Source organism: Equus quagga, chromosome 3 (assembly GCF_021613505.1).
Source record: "Equus quagga isolate Etosha38 chromosome 3, UCLA_HA_Equagga_1.0, whole genome shotgun sequence".
NCBI lineage: Eukaryota > Metazoa > Chordata > Mammalia > Perissodactyla > Equidae > Equus > Equus quagga.
Window position 1 is genome coordinate 99,081,362 of NC_060269.1, and position 21,284 is coordinate 99,102,645.

General features: G+C 37.7%; 1 protein-coding gene across 1 annotated transcript in view; it reads left to right on the forward strand.

Annotated features, from left to right (window-relative positions):
• The window catches only part of LOC124236802 (A disintegrin and metalloproteinase with thrombospondin motifs 3-like), a 184,846-nt gene extending 165,206 nt beyond the window's left edge, over positions 1–19,640 (forward strand). The window contains exon 5 of the mRNA XM_046655751.1: positions 19,495–19,640. Within this exon, the coding sequence (XP_046511707.1) occupies positions 19,495–19,640 (146 nt within the window). The remainder of the gene's footprint in view (positions 1–19,494) is intronic.
• The last annotated feature ends 1,644 nt before the right edge of the window (positions 19,641–21,284 follow it).

A 21,284-nucleotide genomic window follows, 5' to 3' on the forward strand; every position in this document is an offset into this window, starting at 1 on the left:
TTTGGCATCTTTAGTTTGAACAGAATTATTTGATATTTTATTGTTTTTGAAATTTTGCTTGGTAACAACGTGGTTAATAAACTATTAAAGGTTCATAAAGTTCACCTCCACTGTTAAATCAATCATCAGTTTAAACTCAGATTAAAAACAAAATATACTCCTTGCCATCTCTCAAGAATGTCTACATTGTCATCAATAAGCTGTCTATTTTTGGGGGTGGCTATACTTGTATGACATCATTCAGCTTTTCATATTTTTTATTTAATCCCTGGGCCCTTAGGCTTCTCCCCTCAAATTACAAACTATTCATTCACCAGAAGCTTTGTGTTAAAGTAATTTTTGTAATTACTTCCTACCAGTGGGAAACAAGGAATAGTAAGCCTTTATCTCCTAGCTTCCTTTCAGGATTTTCATTTTCCTGCATGAACCCAAGTGCTTGTGTCGCTGGTGTGGTTGTCATGGTGCTGTGAAGCAGTGTCTTTGTCCCAGGTGGGAAACATGTACAAGTCAGAAATGATTTGGGAGTTGCTCCTGGTTGCCAGGGAATGAAACTATGAAACGAGATCTAGAATAATGGGAAGACTATTCCTTATTTTAATGACTCTAGGAACATCCTAGGCACAGAGTCCTTCCTTGAATCTGTGGACACATCAGTAGGTGCTATAACCCTTTGTATTTGGAAATTCTCATGACCTATGCCCCAAACAAAGAGAAACTTTGGTGGTCTTTGTAACCCACCAAAAAAAAAAAAAAAATCAAACAAGAGATTAATTTTAGCAGATATTTTCTTATTAAATGAAGGATGGAACATGATATTACTAAATCATTAAGATCTGTCAAATAACAACCACTCTTTAAGGAAGACCTTAAAGGATAAATTTTTCACAGATGTGTGTTTTAGTTTATACTGTAATCTAAGGATCAGCCATTTTTCAAGGCTAATACCATTGGATTCATACAGAAATACTAATCATATTTATGGAATTCCTTTTCAGGTTGGTTTTGTATATTTTACTCTGTGGGTATTTCTAATAATTATTAATAAAAAGAAGACTATTGAAGATTGAATTATTACATAAAATAATCAGAAAGCAGAGCAATAGTTAAAGAGCTTTCAGATGTGAAACATAAAGGATAATACTTCATTTCCTTGTATTAAAATGTCTTACTGGACATAGTCTCTCTCTTCGTGAATAGGTACAATGTTCATCAACCTTGTTTGTATTGACCAGGATTAAAGTGTTACAAATGCAACTCTATATTTTTTCCTAATGAAAAATTGAATATGGAACTATTTAGTTATTAATGTGACTTTAATGGAGAAAGAATTGGAAGGTTTTAGATATATCTGGATGATTGAAGTAAAATTAAAAGCAGTTAATTTATATTAGGGTATAAAGCTAATTCAGACACTTTAGGCCAGATATTGATTCTTAAATTAAATAATCACCTACTCAGAAGTAACTATGTCCATTATTGACCCACAAAAGAGCAATTCATACCAAGAAAAAACTTTGCATTTAAAATGCATTTCCTTTTTCTGAATATAAAATATATCCTATTATCAAAATATACTTTTAGTGTTTGGTTTTATTCATGTCAACTGCTTTTGCTTAGGAGGGATAGGACCAATTTTTAGTAAAATATTAAGTGCGTTTTGACTCTGCACATTCCAAGTGTATCTGTTTAAACACATTTTAAAGCCTATACCTACTTTTTCTCCATGTGCAGCTTACTCACAAACTTTCACATTAGTAAGTGGGAAGCATTTGTGTTAGGATTTTGAACACTTTTGGAGGTTGAATAATCTTTCGTTTCATCATTTCTATTTCTAACTAATGTGATTGATAGTTTTAAAGAAGATAATTTACTGTAAAGTAGATCTTATTTATATTTCTGTCATTGTTTATTTTCTTTTTCCTGCTGGATCATCAGTCATTAAGCTTAAATCTAAAATTTATTTATGAGGATCAATGCTATTTGCTCCTCATCATCCTCATTTGATATTTTGCAAACTGTTTGTTTGTTTATTTGTGAGCTCCTTGCATCCCTGTGGAGAATTTAGGTGTATTATTCTCAATCCTCTTTCTTAATGGGATCTTTTTTATCCCTGTCTCCCTGTGGAGCATCTTTTAGGCAGACAAGGTGGGAGTTAGTGATAAGTATTGAAGAGAAATGGAACAATGGGAAAAATAATTGTAGCACAGAAATAATATTTTTATTTGAAAATTGTTTGAGATTAGATTATGGGGACTGTGAATTAAAATATGCGGGCTGCCCTCAGGCCAAAATAAATGCTCCTTTAATGCATGATTCTTCAAGGGGAACTGAATACATGGTTTTGTTCTTTCAATACCAGAAATTTTACTCTAATTTTCAACTGTGATCTACCTGGTCTAAATATCTAAAATTAAAAATTCTTAATGGAAGTTCTTGAACTTGGGAACTTGTATATGATGGAAAGATTTATTTTAGAAGTGATTGGAGGGGCTAGCCCCATGGCCAAGTGGTTAAGTTCGCTTGCTCTGCTTGGGTGGCCCAGGGTTTCGCTGGTTCAGATCCTGGGCGCGAACATGGCACCGCTCATCAGGCCACTTTGAGGCATCCCACATGCCACAACTAGAAGGACCCACAACTAAAATATACAACTATGTGCTGGGGGGATTTGGGGAGAAAACAGCAGGAAAAAAAAAGGTTGGCAACAGTTGTTAGCTCAGGTGATTGGATCCATTTCCCGATGTGAGAATATAAAGTTTACTGTAGATAAGTAATTACATACAGTATATTCCTATATCACTTTCCAGTACCTTACTTGTCTGCCTGGCTTCTGCTGGCCCTGCTGGCATGCCCTGCAGGCTGCTCTCACTGGTGCAGCAGACCACCCTGAGGTCTGGCTAGGACCCTGTTTACCCAGCTCATGTGTTCCTCCCACAGCTTCTGTTGTGGGAACACAGTGACCCTGGTTCAGCGGCCTTTTTTTGCCAGGCTCCCCAGGAAACTCCGATATTTCTGTTCTTGCAGCCTGGGAACCAAGGGGAGCCATGGCTTCCTTGGCTGCAACCAGATGGATGTGCTAGCAGCGCATGCAGTGTTGTCCTTCAGAGTCCCCAAAACAGAGCAGGGAAAAAGGTTTCAGCCTTTGGAGGTCCTCAAGAAGCTGCATGTTTTAATACCGTGTCCTTTCTCTTCTGAAACTTGGCCTTGAAGGGGACTGGGCAGAAATCAGAACCACTGTCTCCTCGTTTCTGTTTGTCTCCCTCGTTCCCGAAGCCTTGCAAGATCAGGTGTGTATTTTCCTTCCTCTAATTAAATGCTTTTTCCTCAAGACTTCAGTCTCATGACTAAGACTTACGACGGCCAGAATTTTCCTCTCATAGGTGGAAAACGCAAATAAAAACCAAACAAGCAAATAAAGAAACTATGTTCTGTCCTCCAGGTTAGGTGAGAACTAAGAAGACTGAGAAAATCCCTTCTCTCTCCACACAGCCTAGCTTACGAATCTCTTTTCTTTTGAAAAATCTTATTTGAACTCCAGAAATTGAATATTGAGTCTCTTTATATTCTTGGTGCAACAATGCTAGTGTCCAACGGCCTCCTTCCTTCCTCCTTCCTCCTCCTTCAGTCACAGCCTCCTAACCATTGCTTGGGGACGGTTAGCGAGTCATCTATGCACAAAGACGCAGAAGAATAAACATTACATTTTCCAAATATCATCCCCGTTGCACAAGTTATCTTATTTCTGTGGTCCACGCTGTTGTAGTTCCAAATTGTTATTGTTGCAGAAACCATATATATCAGAGGGTTGTTGAAAGGGCTTTTGCTAGAATCTCTCCCCCTCATTTTATACATGTAATTTAGCTTGAAGAGTGGTAAGATGTCAAATGCAAAATAGCAAAAAACAGAGTTACAAATAGAATTAATGTCAGAAAAAATAAATTTTATCTTTACAATTTGAGTAGGTTTTACCATATGACTGTAATCTAAATGCATCACAAATATGGCTTTGACGTCCTGAGTCACTAGGAAAATCCTGGATTTTCAGTTTTCCCATTCTATACTTTTGCGTTTGGAGTCTTAATCCTACTTGACTATTATTTTCTTTTTCTAATATCTACAAATGTAGAATTTTATCCCAAATTTCACAGAATGTGTTGTGATTAAAAGAGGAAATAGAGTTTATTATCTTTGTGAATATAGAAACCTGATATTTTATTTATGATATGATTAAAATAAATAAGTGATTTTTATGAAAATCAGAGGATAATAGTATTAATATAATCATCATGAGCCCATATACTCACTTTTGCAGATTTTCTGACTTTTGGTCCAGAGAGAGAATAACACTGTTGAAAGTGACGGAGGTACCATGTCCAATCCTCCCTGAGTACAAATAGGGAGGTCATCTGTTTTAGTCTTCTTCAATTCTTGGCAATAACAAAGGAAAAATTAATAAGAACAGTCATGAAGACAGTTCCTTACCTTAGGTACCCAGATCCAGTGACTAAATCTTAAAGAACAGCTTGAATGCGATATACAGCAGAAAAACTAATGGGAATGGGAAACTGCAAGTTCTCCATGTTTAGTCCCTTGAGAACATCCCTCATATTTCTAGTTATAGGGGCAAAATATGAGTGATTATTTCAGAAAACATATTTTGATTAATATAAGAACATTGCATTAAGATGGGATCACATACATTCCCTGTTCAGCCCCCTTTCCACACACACTGTAACCCCACCTTAGTGGCCATTCCTATGAAAGGTGTTTCATAGCCAAAGGAAGACAGTCCAACTGTGCTAAATTTCTTAGAGTAAAGTTAGCCAAGGATATCCTGTAAAAACAGACTCAAACATCTGAATCTGATCTCTTCAGCCAGTTTTAAAATTAGATCTTCAAACTGGGTCTTTAGAACACTAAAGAAATCAGAAATCTCAGCAGTGACTTCTTTTTGCTATAAAACTATCTACCGTGTATCTCTTTAACAATCTTTACTATTTCCTATCTCACAGAGAAGGAAAAAGAGCTCACACTTTTCAGCTAGTTCATAGGAAAACTAAAACGTTTATCAGAGATGGAATAAGTGTCCTTAGTTTATGCCTTTAGAAAGTCTGAAGACATAATATGAAATGATTAATAAGTTTTAGATAAATGCATACATTATTGGTACAAAATACATTATTTTTGTTTATTGGGCTCCATATGTGCTCTCCCATCAAAGAGTGTAGTATACCTCAATAAAGATTGGTAAAGAAACATACAGTTAAAACTCAACCACTGTGCAATTAGCATTCTAATGACTGATTAGAAAACATGTTATGCGACTTTAGAGATGTCCGTCAAGGCTGGAGTTTTTAAGGGACTTCAGGTGGATCTTGAAGGATGCCTCGGTTTTGAATCAAGATGCAGTGAGTAGGGAGAAAGGAAGACTTTCCTAAGGAAGGAAGAGAAAAGTTAGGTGGAGATATAATGGTGATAATATGACGATGATATTATTATTAAATCATATTACTTCAGGTCTGTTTTTTACATAATAACTAATTCAACTAATGAATTCAGACTGATTCAGTGTCTAAGCTGTCTTTGATGTGGTAAATTTTTTTTTCTTTAGTTTAATTTTAGCCCAAAGGCTTACCATTGAGTAGCTTTGTGACCTAAGTCGTGCTACTTAACCTATCAGTGCCTCAGTTTCCTCATCTACAAGTCAGAGAAAATAACAGTACTTACTTCAAAGGATTGTTCTTTGGATTAGTCTGATACTGATGTACAGCACTTAGTTTTAGTTCCTGGCACTTACTAAACTCTCAGCAGAAGTCACCTCTTAATATTCTTTTATCATGACTACATTTTCCCTTTCTTGATAGGTGCAGGTTTTATCTTGTAAGAATCAGCAGCCGTTTTTCTTTGAGCTTGTGGTTTGTTGTGTTTTCATCATAGCATCCCTTTTGTTTTTCTTCCTTTGGTGACATGCACACCCTCCCTCTTGTGTTTCTACTTTCAGCTTCTAGGAAATTGCTCTCCAGTGGAATTTTCTGTGATGATGAAAATGTTCTACATCAGTGCACTTCAGTAGGGTAGCCCCTAGCCATTTATAGCAATTGAGATGTGATTAGTGGACTAAGGAACTGAATTTTTAATTTGATTTAATTTTAATTAATTTAAATTTAAAGAGCTTCGTGTGACTAATTGCTCTTGTAGTGCACAGCACAGGTCAAGGATTTGGACCATGGTATATATCTTCTTGACAGTTTTCAAAGGTGTTTATAAGCCTTACTTCCTTTGAGTCTTCCAAGAATTACATGACATAGAATAGATGGGATTACTCGTTTTTCCTCTTTGCTCGACGTGGCTTATTCAAGGTCTAGCACAGAGCCTAGCACAGAGCAGGTCTTCAATAAATATTGATTGAATAAATTAATGATTGATTCTGATATTCAGAAATGTTAAGTACCTTGCCCAAAGAAAATAATTTAAAAATTTAAAAATAATTTTAAAAATTCTTAATTTGATGATAAATGCAGACTTTTCGGGTACAGTCATATGCCACATAACAACCTTTCAGTCAATGGTAGACTTCATATATGACAGTGGTCCCATGAGATTATAATGGAGCTGAAAAATTCGTATACCTAGTGATGTCATAGCTGTTATTGTAACACAGTAGTGCAATGCATTATTCACGTGTTTGTTGTGATGCTGGCCTAAACAAACCTATGGCGCTGCCAGTGGTATAAAATTATGAACAGTACATAACACTTGATAATAAACGACTATGTTACTGGTTTATGTATTTACTACACTATACTTCTTATGTTTATTTTAAAGTATACTCTTTCTACTTGTAACAAAGAAGTTTACTGTAAAATGGTGTGCCATGCTATGCCAGCAGCAGCCTCATACATCCGTGTTTACTGCACCCCTTAATTGCATTATTTTCTCTTGTGCTTGATTTATTCTCATGTTGCTCGTTCGCCATGGCCCCAAGCGTACAAAATCCACTGCTAATGTTGCCAGTAAGAGGCCATGTTGAGTGATTGACCTGGAAACAAAATTAAAAGTGATTAAGGACTACAAAGGTAGAAAATCAGTGATGGTTATTGCTTGCCAATCAGGCATGTCCCATTCCGTCATAGCTACAATCTTAAAGAAAAAGAACAAAGTGATGGAAGCTGCTAAAGGATCTGCTTGCTTGAAGGCAGTGAGACTAACAGAAATTTGAGAAGGGCCTATATAATGCATGGAGAAACTTCTAATGACCTGGATTGAAGACCAGACACAGAAGTGTATTCCTCTCAGCACTGTGGCAATTGCTGCCAAAGCAAAAAGTTTGTTTGAGATGTTGAAAGAAAAGGCTGGACCCAACTATGATGTTGAATTTACTACAAGCTCTGGATGGTTTAAACAGTTCAAGAATCATAGTCACTACATAATGTGAAAGTGGTGAGTGGTGAGTCTGTGAGTGCTGATATGAAGGCAGCTGAAGAATTTTTGGAAACTTTAGATAAGCTGTTTGTGGAGGAAAATTACTTACCTCAGCAAATATTCAATATGGATGAAACCTCCCTATTCTGGAAACAGATGCCTGAAAGGACGTTCATCCATAAGGAGGCCAAGTCAATGCCAGGTTTCAAGGCTTGTAAGGACAGGATAACAGTCTTGCTCAGGGCGACGCTGTAGGCTACAAATTGAAACTCTTTGTGATCTGGCACAGTGAGAACCCCAGGGCCTTCAAGCATTTCAACAAACACACACTGCTAGTGTACTACTGGAGCAATAAGAAGTCGTAGATGACCCAGTTCCTCTTCCAAGATGCCCTCCTTCATTGCTATGCCAGCAAAATGGATTGAAGAATAACGTAGCTTTCAAGATATTGCTTGTTGTTGATAGTGCCCCTGGACATCCTCTTTTTATTGGTGATCTTCATCCCAATATCAAAGCAGTGTTTCTCCCTCCAAACACCACCTCTTTGATCCAACTAATGGATCAAGGAATTATAGCAGCTTTTTTTGGTTTTTTTCTAAGGAAGATTCACCCTAAGCTAACATCCACTGCCAATCTTCCTCTTTTTCTGTGTGAGCCACCACCACAGCATGGCCACTGATAGACGAGTGGTGTAGGTCTGTGCCCAGGAACCAAACCTGGGCTGCTGAAGCAGAGCGCACCAAACTTAACCACCAGGGCTGGCCCGAGTTATAGCAGCTTTTAAGACCTACTACCTGAGGAGGACCTTTGCCCAGGGCATTGCTGCAACTGAAGAAGACACTGATATAATTTTGGAAGGGTTACAGCATCAGAACCTTGCTTGGGTTTTGGGATGATGTCACCAAGGAGTGTATGAATGGCATCTGGAAGATGACACTCAGGAGGTTCACCCATGATTTCAGAGGATTTGCCAAGGATGAAGGGGTTGCAAAAATCAACAAGGCTGTGGTTGAGATGGCAAACAACTTTAACCTGAATGTGGATGAGAATGACATTGAGGAGCTCCTACAGGTGGTTCCTGAGGAGTTGACTAATGAGGACTTGTTGGAACTGGAACACAAACGCAGAGCTAAAGAAGAGGCAAGAAAAGGAAACTGCAGGAGAAGATAAAGAAAAACTCCCAAGAAAATTCACAGTGAAAGGTTTAGCAGAAGCTTTTGCAGAACTCAGTGAGTACCTTAAAATGTTTGGAAACGTGGACCCCAACACCAAAAGGTTTTCATTAATAGGGAGGAATGTTCATGGTGCATTATATGCTTACAAGAAAATCTATGATGAAAAAAAGAAAGAAACTGAGAAAACCACCATGGCATATTTCTGAAAAGAATGATACTTCTTCAAGAAGGGCCTCAGGCAGGTCCTCCAGAAAGTATTTCAGAAGAAGACATTGTTATCAGAGGAGATGACACTCCATACATGTTATTGCCCATGAAGACCTTCCAGTGGGATGAGATGTGGAGGTGGAAGACAGTTATATTGATGATCCTGACCTTGTGTAGGCCTAGGCTAATATGTCTTAGTTTTTAACAAAAAAGCTTAAAAAGTAAAAAGAAAAATTTAAATTTAAAAAATAGAAAAAACCTTATAGAATAAGGATATAAAGAAAGTAATTTTGTACATCTGTACAGCGTGTGATTTCAACTGTTATTACAAAAGAGTAAAAAAGTTAAAAAATTAAAAAAATTTATAAAGTAAAAGAGTTACAGTAAGCTAAGGTTAATTTGTTATTGAAGAAGGAAAAGTTTCTTAAATAAATTTAGTGCAACCTTTGTACGGTGTTTATAAAGCCTACAGCAGTGTGCAGTAATGTCCTAGGCCTTCACGTGCACTCACCACTCACTCACTGACTCACCCAGGGCAGCTTCCAGTCCTGCAAGCTCCATTCATGGTAAGCGTGCTACAGAGGTGTACCATTTTTTGTCCTTTATACTGTATTTTTTACTGTAATTTTTCTATGTTTAGATACACAAATGCTTACCATTGTGTTATAGTTGCCTACAGTATTCAGTACAGTAACATGCTGTACAGGTTTGTAGCCCAGGAGCAATAGGCTATACCATACAGCTTAGGTGTGTAGTAGGCTAGACCATCTAGGTTTGTGTAAGTGCACTTTGTGATGTTTGCACAAGGACTAAATTGCCTACTGAGGCGTTTCTCAGAAGGTATCCTCGTCGTTAAGTGATGTGTAACTGTACTTTTAAAACTGAACAAAAGGAGCTTTCAACTGAAAGTTGTCAGGAAGGTCAAAAATGAAATACTATGTAGGACAGCCAGTGTGACATATAAGAAAATTCACAGTGTCAAAGATTCTCTGTAATTCATGGGAGAAAATTAGAAGGAAGATAATCCAAAAATGCACTTAGCTCCCCAGATGTCTGTTTATTGCATCCAGCCTATGTGATGAAGTCCGCTGTTGATTGTCTGAAGGGACTTCATTGCATAGTCTGTCTGAGTACGGAGGGTGGTTGTTGAATGGGACTCAGGAGGGGGATGCACAGCACAGGAGAGATGGTGGCATGCTCCAAGTTTATGATGTAGAGCTTGTTATGGTGTCTGTCACACATTTCTTCCTCTTATTCTAAAGGCATTTTTTTCCATCTCTATGAACTTTCGTAAAGATGCTCATGGGTCTCAAGTGGGAGAAGCAAAGAGTGTACAGATGGATGATATAGGTCTCCTCTGTCTTTGTAAATATTTGGCTGGAATTTGGGTCCTTTTTGCCCTTTTGTATTTTTTTTCATCACCATCATTGCCAAATTTCTGTAAAGAACGTTATCTTCTCTTGCTCCCTCCTTGTTATCACTTAGTCTCTTTTCCAGCTCCCCTCAGCTTGGCTCTCATCCTCAGCACTTTACATAAATAGCTTCCCCCAGATACTGAAAGACACTTGAAAATTTCAACAGATTTTTTTTTTCTCGGAGCCTTTTCTCTAGAACTTCTTCATGACATTTGATAGCATATTGTTTCGTTAAGTTTTCTTTTCTCTTGGCTTCTGTCACACAGTATCCCTTCCTATCTCTGATCAGTTGTTTTGAGTCTCTTTTCTCTTCTTATCATTTAGTGTTATATTTTCCTTCATACTCAATTTTATCTTACATAGTTTCAAAAGAGATGCTCCTTTATGGCTCCAAGTGTCATTTTCACTGGTTACCCTCAAGTCTTTCTGGTGTGGGTTTCGGAGCCTAGCAGACTTGGGTTCAAACAGTTGCTCTGCTGTGGATTAGCTCTGTGAACTTAGGCGCTATGGACAACTTCTCCAGATACCATTCCCTCTTCTATATAATGGAAATTCTGTCTGCTTCAAGATGCTGCTGGTGATATGGTGCCCTACGTAAGATGTGCAGTCAACTCATCATCTCTCTCACATCTTTCCCTTTTCCTTTCTTACCACTGCCACAGCAATAGTTTGTATTCTTTTCTCATATTTGTCTCAGGAAAGGCCAGTTAACACCAGATTATAAAGACCTTATTTTACAACTTAAAAAAAAAAAACAAAAAAAGAAGCCCCAGTCTACTCACAGAAGTGATATATTGTGATGTGTATTTTAGAAGATCTGTTGTGCATCCACATGAAGTATAGAATAGAGAAGTGAGATAATGGAGCAGTTTGGAGTTGACTGGACTAATCCAGATGATAGGTGATGAGGGCATCCAGTGTGTCTACTCCATTGTGAAAAAGGAGGAAGGGATGGGGTTTGAGCGCATTTTAAGAAGCAGAACAAAACATTTTTATGGGGCCACGTTGATGTGAGGCTGTTTGTGATTATTATAAATATTACATTTTTAACTTTTAAAATTTCGAAGAAACATGAACAATAGAATGCCTTATGCCATCCCTGACCCCTACCTAACCTCTGAGCATAGTGTTCAGGGAGGGGGCAGAGATAAGGGCTGCCTGTTAGATTTATCACCTGCTATTTTTTTTAAATGTACAGAAAGCATAATTTTTAAAATTTGTTTTTGAAATCATGAAATAATTTCATGATTATTTTCATAGATATAAATATCAGAACACAGGGTGCTTCATTAGTAATGTCACGTGTCTATCTTTATGGAAGGAAAAGGGGAGAACTTGGTGCCTGATTAGATGTAGGTTTGGGAGAGGCATCTAATGCTGTTAGATAGGCTTCCTTATTGCCTACCCGTTTGTTATTACTTCTATAAACCTATACTCTTTTCTGTATCTGCAGTATCTTCTTGTTCCCTCTCCTTAGTATTCACTATCCAGCTTGAGTGTCATTTTTCAATGAAAGTTTTTTTTTCCTTTTTTCGTGAAATTTCATTATTCTTATAAGTTCATTTTTACACCTTGTCATATACCATCTTATGTGAATTATTGCATATGTTTTTACTCCTTAATTCATTGAAATCTAGTTTATACTTCCTGCAATTTCATTTATTTGAAAAATAAATAACAAAACTCTTTGATGACAAAACTGTGCTGCTGTGTTTTGCTTTGTACTCACTTACCTCTCTGTGGCATTAGAGTCCTCCTTTGGCTTTCATGACTTGACTATTACTTGGATTTCCTTCTTAGCCTCCTTCCTTGGTAACTTTTCCTGTTCCCACCCTTTTCATGCAGGTTTTCCCTGAGGTTCTGTTTTTGTCCTCTGCTTTTCTTGTGTTTTGTACCATTGGTGATCTTTAGGAGAGCTGCACAGTGTTATGTCTTGCCCAATTCCTCTCTTGAGTTCCAAGACTGTGTATTCAACCACTTATTAGCTACCTGCGCTTGGACATCCCACAAAGACCTCTAACTCAACATGGCCAACTTTGAGCTTGTCTCTAACCATCTGTCAGTTTCTAAACTAGTCTTTGCTTCTCCTTTTAGATCCCAGTCTTAGTGAATGGTACTGACATCCACCCAGGTAACCCTTCTGACTTTCAAATCTCCTTATCTAATAGGTGAGCAAGATCCACAAATTATATACCCAGAAAGCTCTCAAGAGAGCCCCCTCAGTATCCACTGTTTCTGCTTTTGTTTAGAGTCTAATTTTTTGATTCAAATACTGCAGCAGCCTCCTACCTATTCTCTGCTTCTAAATCTGGCTCCCTCTAGTCCATTTTGAGATAGAATGTTACCAAACTTTGTGGATTGTGTACCCACACCACGTGACCACGTATGTGTGTGTGTGTGTCTACACACACACAAACGTGTTACTATAGTTTATCCATTACAGAACGTGCATGACATGAATTATAGGACATTCACAGAGATAGAAATTATAAAGAATGTAGTTAAGATAACTTTTGCTGGAAGTTCTATTTTTTTCCATATTCCAGTAACTATTTTTATATATTTTTGCAATATAAGTACCCTGGTACCCTGCTTTGGAGATTACTGTTTTTGATTGAAGATACAGTGATCTTTGTTAAGTGCAATACTTATATTGTCACCGTTTACTCTAAAATCCATAAGTCGTTCCTCACTCCTTATTGGATAAAATATAAATTTTTTATCAATGTCCTCTGTGGCTTAGAACCTCCTTATTTTAGCTGTCTTACTATTCATTAGTCACTCCCTCTGCCCACTATAGACTCTGTAGTTTAAACTCTGCTGAACTTTAAATTCCCTAAACACACGCTTTCTCCAACATGGCCTTCTTCTTTGTCCTTATATATGCTAGAATCCTTATCTCTTCCTTTTGGAATGTTGGAATGTATCCTTGTATCAGACTTTACCTGGCAAACCCTAGATCATCTTTTTGAGAAGAGAATAAATATCTGCCTTGGATTTTTTAGAATCTGAAGATGGGGATAGTGATATTTGTCTCATATCTGAGGACTAAATGACATAATTCACTTCAACCCCAAAATAGGCACATGTGGTTTGCCTATTTTAACTTATATCCACCTCCTATTTTTGTTTAATCTCATCTAATATTGTCCTTTGAGAATAAAAATAAAAATTTTATTTTCCTTCAAGCTTCTTGTTTCTAATAGTTTAAGGGAGGTCTACTTTTTCATAACTAACATTGTATATAATTGAAGAAGAGCCTACCGTAAGGCACATTAGAGGGGAAAATTAGAAAATGCTTTAAGAAAATGCTCAATCTCTTAAAAAAGAAATTGTTCTACATAAATACTTTCAAAAAAGAGCTGGACATAATTTTTCTTTTCTAATGAAATTGTACTCTGTAGAGTTTCTTAGTCTGCAAACTCCTTGAATTTGATTTTCTGTGTATGTGCATATTTGTGTTGTCCCTTCTCTCCCAGAGAGGTCACATAGCTTGTAAAAGATTTTCAGTGGAGTCCACTATTTTAAAATTTGGGGAGATAACTGTCCTCAGACTGTTTTAATATTCTTTGGGTAATTTAATTTGCTTTTCTAAGCTATATGTATAGATATATTGGGAAATAAATGGGTGAGAAATGAATCTTATTTATGTAATGGTATATGTTGCCTACCAACTGCTAGACTTTTAATATCAGAATATTAATGGAATAACATAACTATCCTTCATAAAACAGGCATATTTTTGGTTTTCTCTTAAATGCATGAGTAAACTACTCTAGTCCAATAGTATCTACTAGTGACACTTGAAGAGATATGTTTTGGTGAGAGGGAAATTCGTCTCAATATGCTTTCTTTTCATTAATGCAGAAGATAAAGAAAAACATGGCACCCATCCCAACAAGTAGGCTACTTTTGTATTTGAAAGCTTAGGAAATGCATCCCACAGAAATAATAATGCTCTGAGTGCAGAGGTATTCGTTATCTCAGCCAACAGTGGTCTTCAGAAGCAATGACATCATTGTTGCTTCTTCACTGACTTCAGAATTCAGGCAAGAGCCAGAAGCCTAGGAACTTAGGCAGCTTCTTTGTCAGACATAGTGCAGAAAAGAAGACACAAAGAGCCTCCCTTTGAGTCATGGCAGGCTTTGCAACTGCTTTCTTGGCCCTTTGTGAAAGCACATGACTAGACTTGTAGAAGATTAACCTCCTTACCATTTCTGTAAAAAATTAAACAGATGCAAAGCAGCTCCATCACCTTTTTTCCTCTCTGTTGTGAATTCAGTATTATGGTGGGCAGTGAATTATTTTGAATTCCCTCAGAGAGGCCAGGGCAGTCAATGGGGACTGTGAATGAGGGCCCTCTGAAGGGCTCAGTTGTGGGTTTTCTGGGGCTTTCACTGTTCTTTATAGCATTATTCTTCTGAAAGAGTTCCCTCTAAGAGTGGGGTCAGTCTGTAGACCTTTATAGTGCTTGAAGTAATCCACCCTTTAATCTGTTCCTTCCTGTGGGAAAATCAGTTTGAAAAAAAGAAAGTGAGCTGATATTTACATCCAGATATAGACTATTTAGACTGTTTACTTTTAATTTAGTACTACTCTTTGCATGAAAATAGCTTGTTTTCAACTTCAGTTCTTTAAAAAAGAAAAAAAATTCTATAAATTTAGTACACAGTTTATGCTGATAATTTTATCTAGTCATTTATGAAAACTGATGAGTTGATGTTCTTAACCCCGTTTCCTACCCTGGATTATCATTTTATTAATCCAGCATATATTACATATTTTCTTAAAATAAGTATATACTATTTTATTGTTATGAAATAAATGACCTCCATATCTTTTTTATTTCCCTGGTTCTGAATATATTTATATATTCTGTATATGGAAAGGATTATGTATCTTATGAGTATATGTCAAAATATTATGCTTGAGGGTAACAAGGTTTAGCTCTTGACTTTTAGTGACAATATCGGTGACAGTGAAAACACAACAATGATTTCCTTTGGGAATGGGATAGTAATTGGAAGATGGGATGGTGAGAGAAGACTGTTTTTTTCCCTCAATTTTTACAATGCAGCCATGCATTCATGTATTATTATATAGTTGAAAAAAGTTGAAACAACAAAGAGGAAATTTATTAGGCTGAGAGAAGTAGTGAGCATTTGAGTTCAGGTTCTGCTTATTCTACTTCCAATTCTGTAAAGATCGTACTTACGGCAGGTTCCAATTCCAATCTAAAAACTCCAGATCATTAGGAAGAAGGAAAGGAGATTGAGAATAATATTTCCATTGCAAAATGTCTGAAGGACAGAAGTAGAATGGTTTTTAGGCCCAATCTTTTGAAGGCCAAGGGTGTATCACAATTTCCTTTCTAGTTTCTGACTGTTAGAAATAAAATAAAGTTAGCTGCCTCCAATTATCTTTGAAATAACATACAGTGAAAAAGAAAAAAGTGAAAAATGAAGTAAATTGGGTTTAGGCAAGGAAGTCAATGAAAGAATTTGCATTCCTTTATTCACTTGATCTCTCCTCTCCTTTCACCTTCTAGAACCCTTCTTGGAGAAAATTGGTGATGTGCCTTAAACCTAGCTGGCACCTTACCCCAGTGCCTAATTTAGGGGCATGCAGAGACAAAATTATAAGGGTAATTTGAATATTCAGATAAAGTGAGTTTTCACTTTTAATGTTATGATGTAGTCATATAATTTTTCCACTATTTTGGATTTATTTCAATTTTTTGGTATGTAGAAAAGTGAGAAGAAATTGATGGGGTAGGGTGCTGATAGAGGGGGCTACACTTGGGGAAAACAGATTTAGAAACATAAGAGCCCTGAGATTGCGGAGCACAGAGGCCATCACAGAAGGAGAGTTATGGGAGGAGCAACGCCCTGAAGAGTTACAAGTGCTTGCCACTTAATTCCTGTCTTTGCTGCCCTGCCTCTTGTTCCTAGATGATGTGCTGAGGCTAAGAAACCTAGCTTTAGCTGCTTACCTCAGGTGAAGCTTTGGGAATCTGAGCAGCATAGTACAATGCAAAATGCCTTGGTCTCTAGGAGTCAGGAAGTATGAGTTCCGGTCCTCATTTGCCACTAGCAGCGACATCTAAGGGACTTGCTTCTCTATTGTGCTTGTAGCTACCCTCCAGATGGACATATTAGGTTTTTTTGCTTTTTTGGTGAGGAAGATTGGCCTTGAGGTAACATCTTTTCCAGTATTCGTCTATTTTTTTGTATGTGGGATGACACCACAGCATGGCTTGATGAGCGGTGTGTAGGTCTATGCCTGTGATCTGAACCCTTGAACCTGGGGCCACTAAAGTGGAACACACGAACTTAACCACTACACCACTGGGCCAGCCCTGATGTGTTAGATTTTAAGCTCCTTGAAGCTTCCTTACACTCATGGTGCTCAGCATAGGGCCTGGCACCTGGAACCTAGTCATAATACATTTTTTGAGTGAAAATACATCATTTTTCTGGCTGTAAAAATAGGGTGGGGTTGGGTGGTTAGAGGTTGTCGTGCTTCCTAAGGTTCCTTCAAGCTCTTAAACCTGGATTTTGGGTCATCTGGTTAATTTTTTTTCCTACACAAGCATCTCATCTGTAATAGCCTTGACAGGTCAGCCAGCTTTTCTGCTTCAATAACAGTATCCTCACTATCACTGTGTGGTGTTTTCTAGTTTTTTATCTGTGCTATTTAACAGTTTCTTGGTCTCCGTTCCTGCTTCCTTTTAATGAGGTTGAACCATAGTAATTGCCATTTTTTTAAAGTCCAAAACAGTTGAGTATTGGCAGTTTCAAATGGTGCAACTAAAGTTCATCATCCAAACTGTAGTCACAGGGATTTCATCCCTGCTTTAAAGGTTTCAGTGGCTTCTCATTATTCCCCTGCCCCTCCCCTCACCCCTCCACCCCCTCCAGCCCCTTCTTGTCCTGACTCACAAGGGCTTTGATGGTCTGACCCTCACTTTCCCAGCTGGCCTGTTCTGTTACCAATCTCTTTCACTGTCTACACTCCAGCTGCAGAGAAATTTCAGTTCCTGGACTGCTAAGCTGTCTCTTCAGTGTGGGCCTTTGGGAATGCCATTTCTTTTGCCCGAAAGACTCTCTTCTTCCTTCCCTTCTCCTCCACCCCTCGACTCTGTAGCCTAGCTTGGCCAACACCCATTTTGGCAATGGAAGAGAGATAATATACACATAATAAATCACCATAAATGATTTAGTATTTTAGAAGTGTTATTGAGAGAAGGATTTTCTTCCCTGTAACTACCCTGACCCTGCATTTCTAATGTCCTATTTAAGTGGTGGTACCCAAAACTGAATACCCTACCTCAGGTGTGGTCTGAGGAGCAGAGACTGCAGTGGGAAGAAAGATGAGTGCCATTGTTTGGGGTCCTGTATTCTATCAGTATGATTTTCTAAGGCAGTTAGTTATCCCTATGAACTCATAGGGATTTTCCATTGCTCTGGACATAAAAGGAGCTTAAAAAAAAGGTTTGGCTGGAATTTCTTGTTTCTAGGAGCCCAGGAAAAAGGGGTCATCATTGGGAAGTTAGGAAAGCATGACAATTTTCAAAAACAGTTATTTTATTTTATTTTTTAAAAATAGCTTTCAAGTATTTATAGAACAGATTAGGAAATGAAGTGCTTTCCCAGACAGGTGTTTTTGCTATGCTTTGGAACACTGGTATGGGAGAAATGCTACTGTAGCCTTCTTTTGCTCCTTCCTGTATAATAATGTTAGCTTTGCCAAAATTATGAGTAATCAGTATAGGAAATGTAGTTATTTTTGGTTTAATATTATGTTTTCGTAAAGAATGAGATAATAGAAAATGAAGTGGGAGAAATAAGTAAAGTTAAAAGTACAGGCTTTGGATCTAGACTGCCTGGGTGAATCTGGATTCCACCTTAGACAGTTTGCTTAAACTTTCGGTGCCTCCAATTCTGCACATGTAAAATGGGGGGACAACAGTGTCTTCCTCATTGGGTTCTTTTGAGAATTAAATGAGATAAAGTGCTTAGAATAGTGTCTGGCACATCATCAACACCATCATCATAAAATAAATGTACTTATTATTATTTTAAATATAAGTGGTCATGCAGAATCCCAGGGGCTTTAAAAGAGTTAGTTAATGTTTCATGATGTAATTCTTATACAGACCTTTTCTAATTAATACGATAGGGCTGTGATCATTCTGTAAATCTTCGAGTGCTTCCTACTTGTTTAAATATGGTTTTTTATTATTTTACATTCTTTTTATAAGCTGAACTTGGTCAAACATCTTGAAAAAGCATGATGAAAAGTATTATTTGAAAATGTAGACATTTGCTCTTCTGTTGCATTTTAGATTTGGAAATATTTAAATTAGTGGTAGAGATCAGGAAATATGAACTCTCTCATTCGTGTTTCGTTCTGTTTCTCCCCAGTCATGCTTCCCCTGTCCTCTTCCCAGCTCTCTCTCCCTTTCTTTCTCTCTCTCGTTCTTGCAGACATGCACACATATACACACATGCACGTGTCTAGTCTTTCTCTTTCTCTTTCTCTCTCCATTATTAGGAAAATATAAGTAAATTGTAAGCTGAATAACTAATGTGCACTGGAGTTGTAGATAATTTCATCTCCTGATATTTTGTAGGTAATGTTTCTAGAATATGTGAGGAACTTCTGTGGCTTTATTGTTATAATAGTGTGTACGCGGCATTCTTGACTGATTGATTGATGACTATTTAAATATTCATCTAGACTCAGATTCTCTCATTCTGGTACTCATTATCTTTATTTATTTATTTATTTATTTATTCCAAAATTTTTGTCAGAACATTTTTTTAAAAATTAGTTAATGTGACAAGCTCTTATGGACCTTACAACTTTTTCTCTTAACCTTGGGACATTTGGGCTGGTTTACAGCTGTTTCTCCACTGCATCGTCCTTTCTAGATGATATGCCCTGCTAAGAGGTAGTCTTTCTTTTGTATGATTTTAATTTTCTGGCTATTTTTCACTTTCATCTTTTAACTTAAGTGAAACATTATAAAGGTACAAAAAGGTACACAAATAAAATTGCAGACACTTATGTATGTATCATAAGTTTAAATAGCTAGCAATATTTTCCCATATTTGCTTTGAATCTTTCTGTTGTCTTTTTTTTCTTAAATAAAACATTGTAGATACAGTTAAAGCCACCCTATTCATCCCTTTCCACTCCTTCCTACCTGAGGGGTGTTCATTCACAAATTTTGATATGAATTATTCTTGTGAATGTTTTTATATTTTTACTAGATCCATATGGAATGTTAGTTAGGGCCCAGGTGCAGAAAAGAGTTAACATAACAATGCTGAGACTGTTATCCTCAGAAGGGCCTGCCTGCAAGGTTGGCCCTCAGTTGGGCTCTGAGAACATGGATTTCAGGAGGTTCCCACCATGACCAGAACGGGGCCCACTGCGCCTACGCCATATAAATAATGTGGTTGATCCTGAACATTTGCTTTCTTTCTGGAAATCTGGAATTTGGGTATGTGCCAGGCAGAGGTTGCCTATGCTTCTAGCCCTCAATAAAAAGCTTGGGCACTGAGTCTCTAATGAGTTCCCTTATCAGACAACTTTTCATGTGTTCACAACTCATTGCTGGAGGAATTAAGCGAGGCCTGTGTGACTCCACTGGGAGAGGACTGTTGGAAGTTTGCGTCTGGTTTCCTCTGGACTTCACCCCAGGTGTCTTTTCCTTTGCTGATTTCTCTTTGTATCCTTTACTGTAATAAGGCTTAGCCGTAAGCACAACTGTATGCTGAGTCCTGTGAGTCCTCCTAGTGAATCATCAGACCTGTGTGTGGTCTTAGAGATCCCTGACAGAATTAGCTTTTGTGTTGGTTGGCATATAGGCTAAGGGGCTCCAACAAGAGACTCCAGAGTGCAATGACTTGAACAATAAAGAATTTTTTATTTTTTTCTAGTGTAAGAGTTTAGACATTGAAAGATCTTTAGACTGACAAAGGTAAATGGCCAGCCAGCACACACACAAGTTACTGGAGCCGTGAACATTAGGGAAAGCTTATGGGGAGAGCAGCACAGCGGGGAGGGACACAGCCCCCTGGATTGCCCATTTCATTCTGGGGCAGCCCAGATAACTCTAGCAGGTCTTGATGACAGGCTGTGGGACAGGGATCTCAGTGTTTGGGCTGTGGTGCTTTTAAGCTGCATGACTGGGGAAGTACCAGTTCCTCTTCTGTTGTGATCAAAGGCCAAAATACAATGGTAGTGTGACATGGCAGAATTTAGGCTCCAGGCCTGTACTAACAGATGACAATTTACATATGGGGGAATACCAGCTTCTAACCTGGCATGATCAGTGGGCTGGAGTCCAAGCCTCGAAGTTGCAGTTACATCTATGACATGGCCAGCTAGCAAGAGGATTTGTCACATCCCGTTCATGGTTGAGAATAATCCCTGTTTTCTTCTGATGCTCATGAAAGGGTTTTGAATATTCTCCTATTTACAAACTGATCAGTCTTTCAATGATCCCGACTTTATCCAAAAGTCTCTCTGCCTTAGTCCTTCTCTCCTGTCCTCCTTTGGGTATTAAAGTCTATGCCCCTATTTAGCTGAGGTGGTTCCTATTCTGAGCCCCCACCACCCATCCCAAGCCCTCCCAACCTGCCTTAACGTCCATCCTCACTGGCTGCTTAAGGCGGCCTACACCTCAAAGATGGTTTTCATTTCTTTTTTATTTCTGGTGCTGGTAACTTCTCCTTTATTGCAAGACCAGGTTTAATTTAAAAGAATGTTGGCTATATTTCATGTAGCATTTCTAAGTAGTTTTTTGCAGCAGTTTTTTTTTTTTTTTAAATTTCATAATATTTATTGTTTGATTACAACTAGTACTGTTTTGGTAAAGATCCATACTGGGATGGCACTCAGGATTTTGCTGTTTTTAAAAGCCAGATTGACTAAACAATTGAGTACTCAGCCCATTTGACTAATTTATAGGAAAAAATTGACTAATTGATCAGCTGATGAGTGAGTGGGCTAACTCTATCCACTATATGTTTTCTTGGTAAGCTCCTTCCTTTGT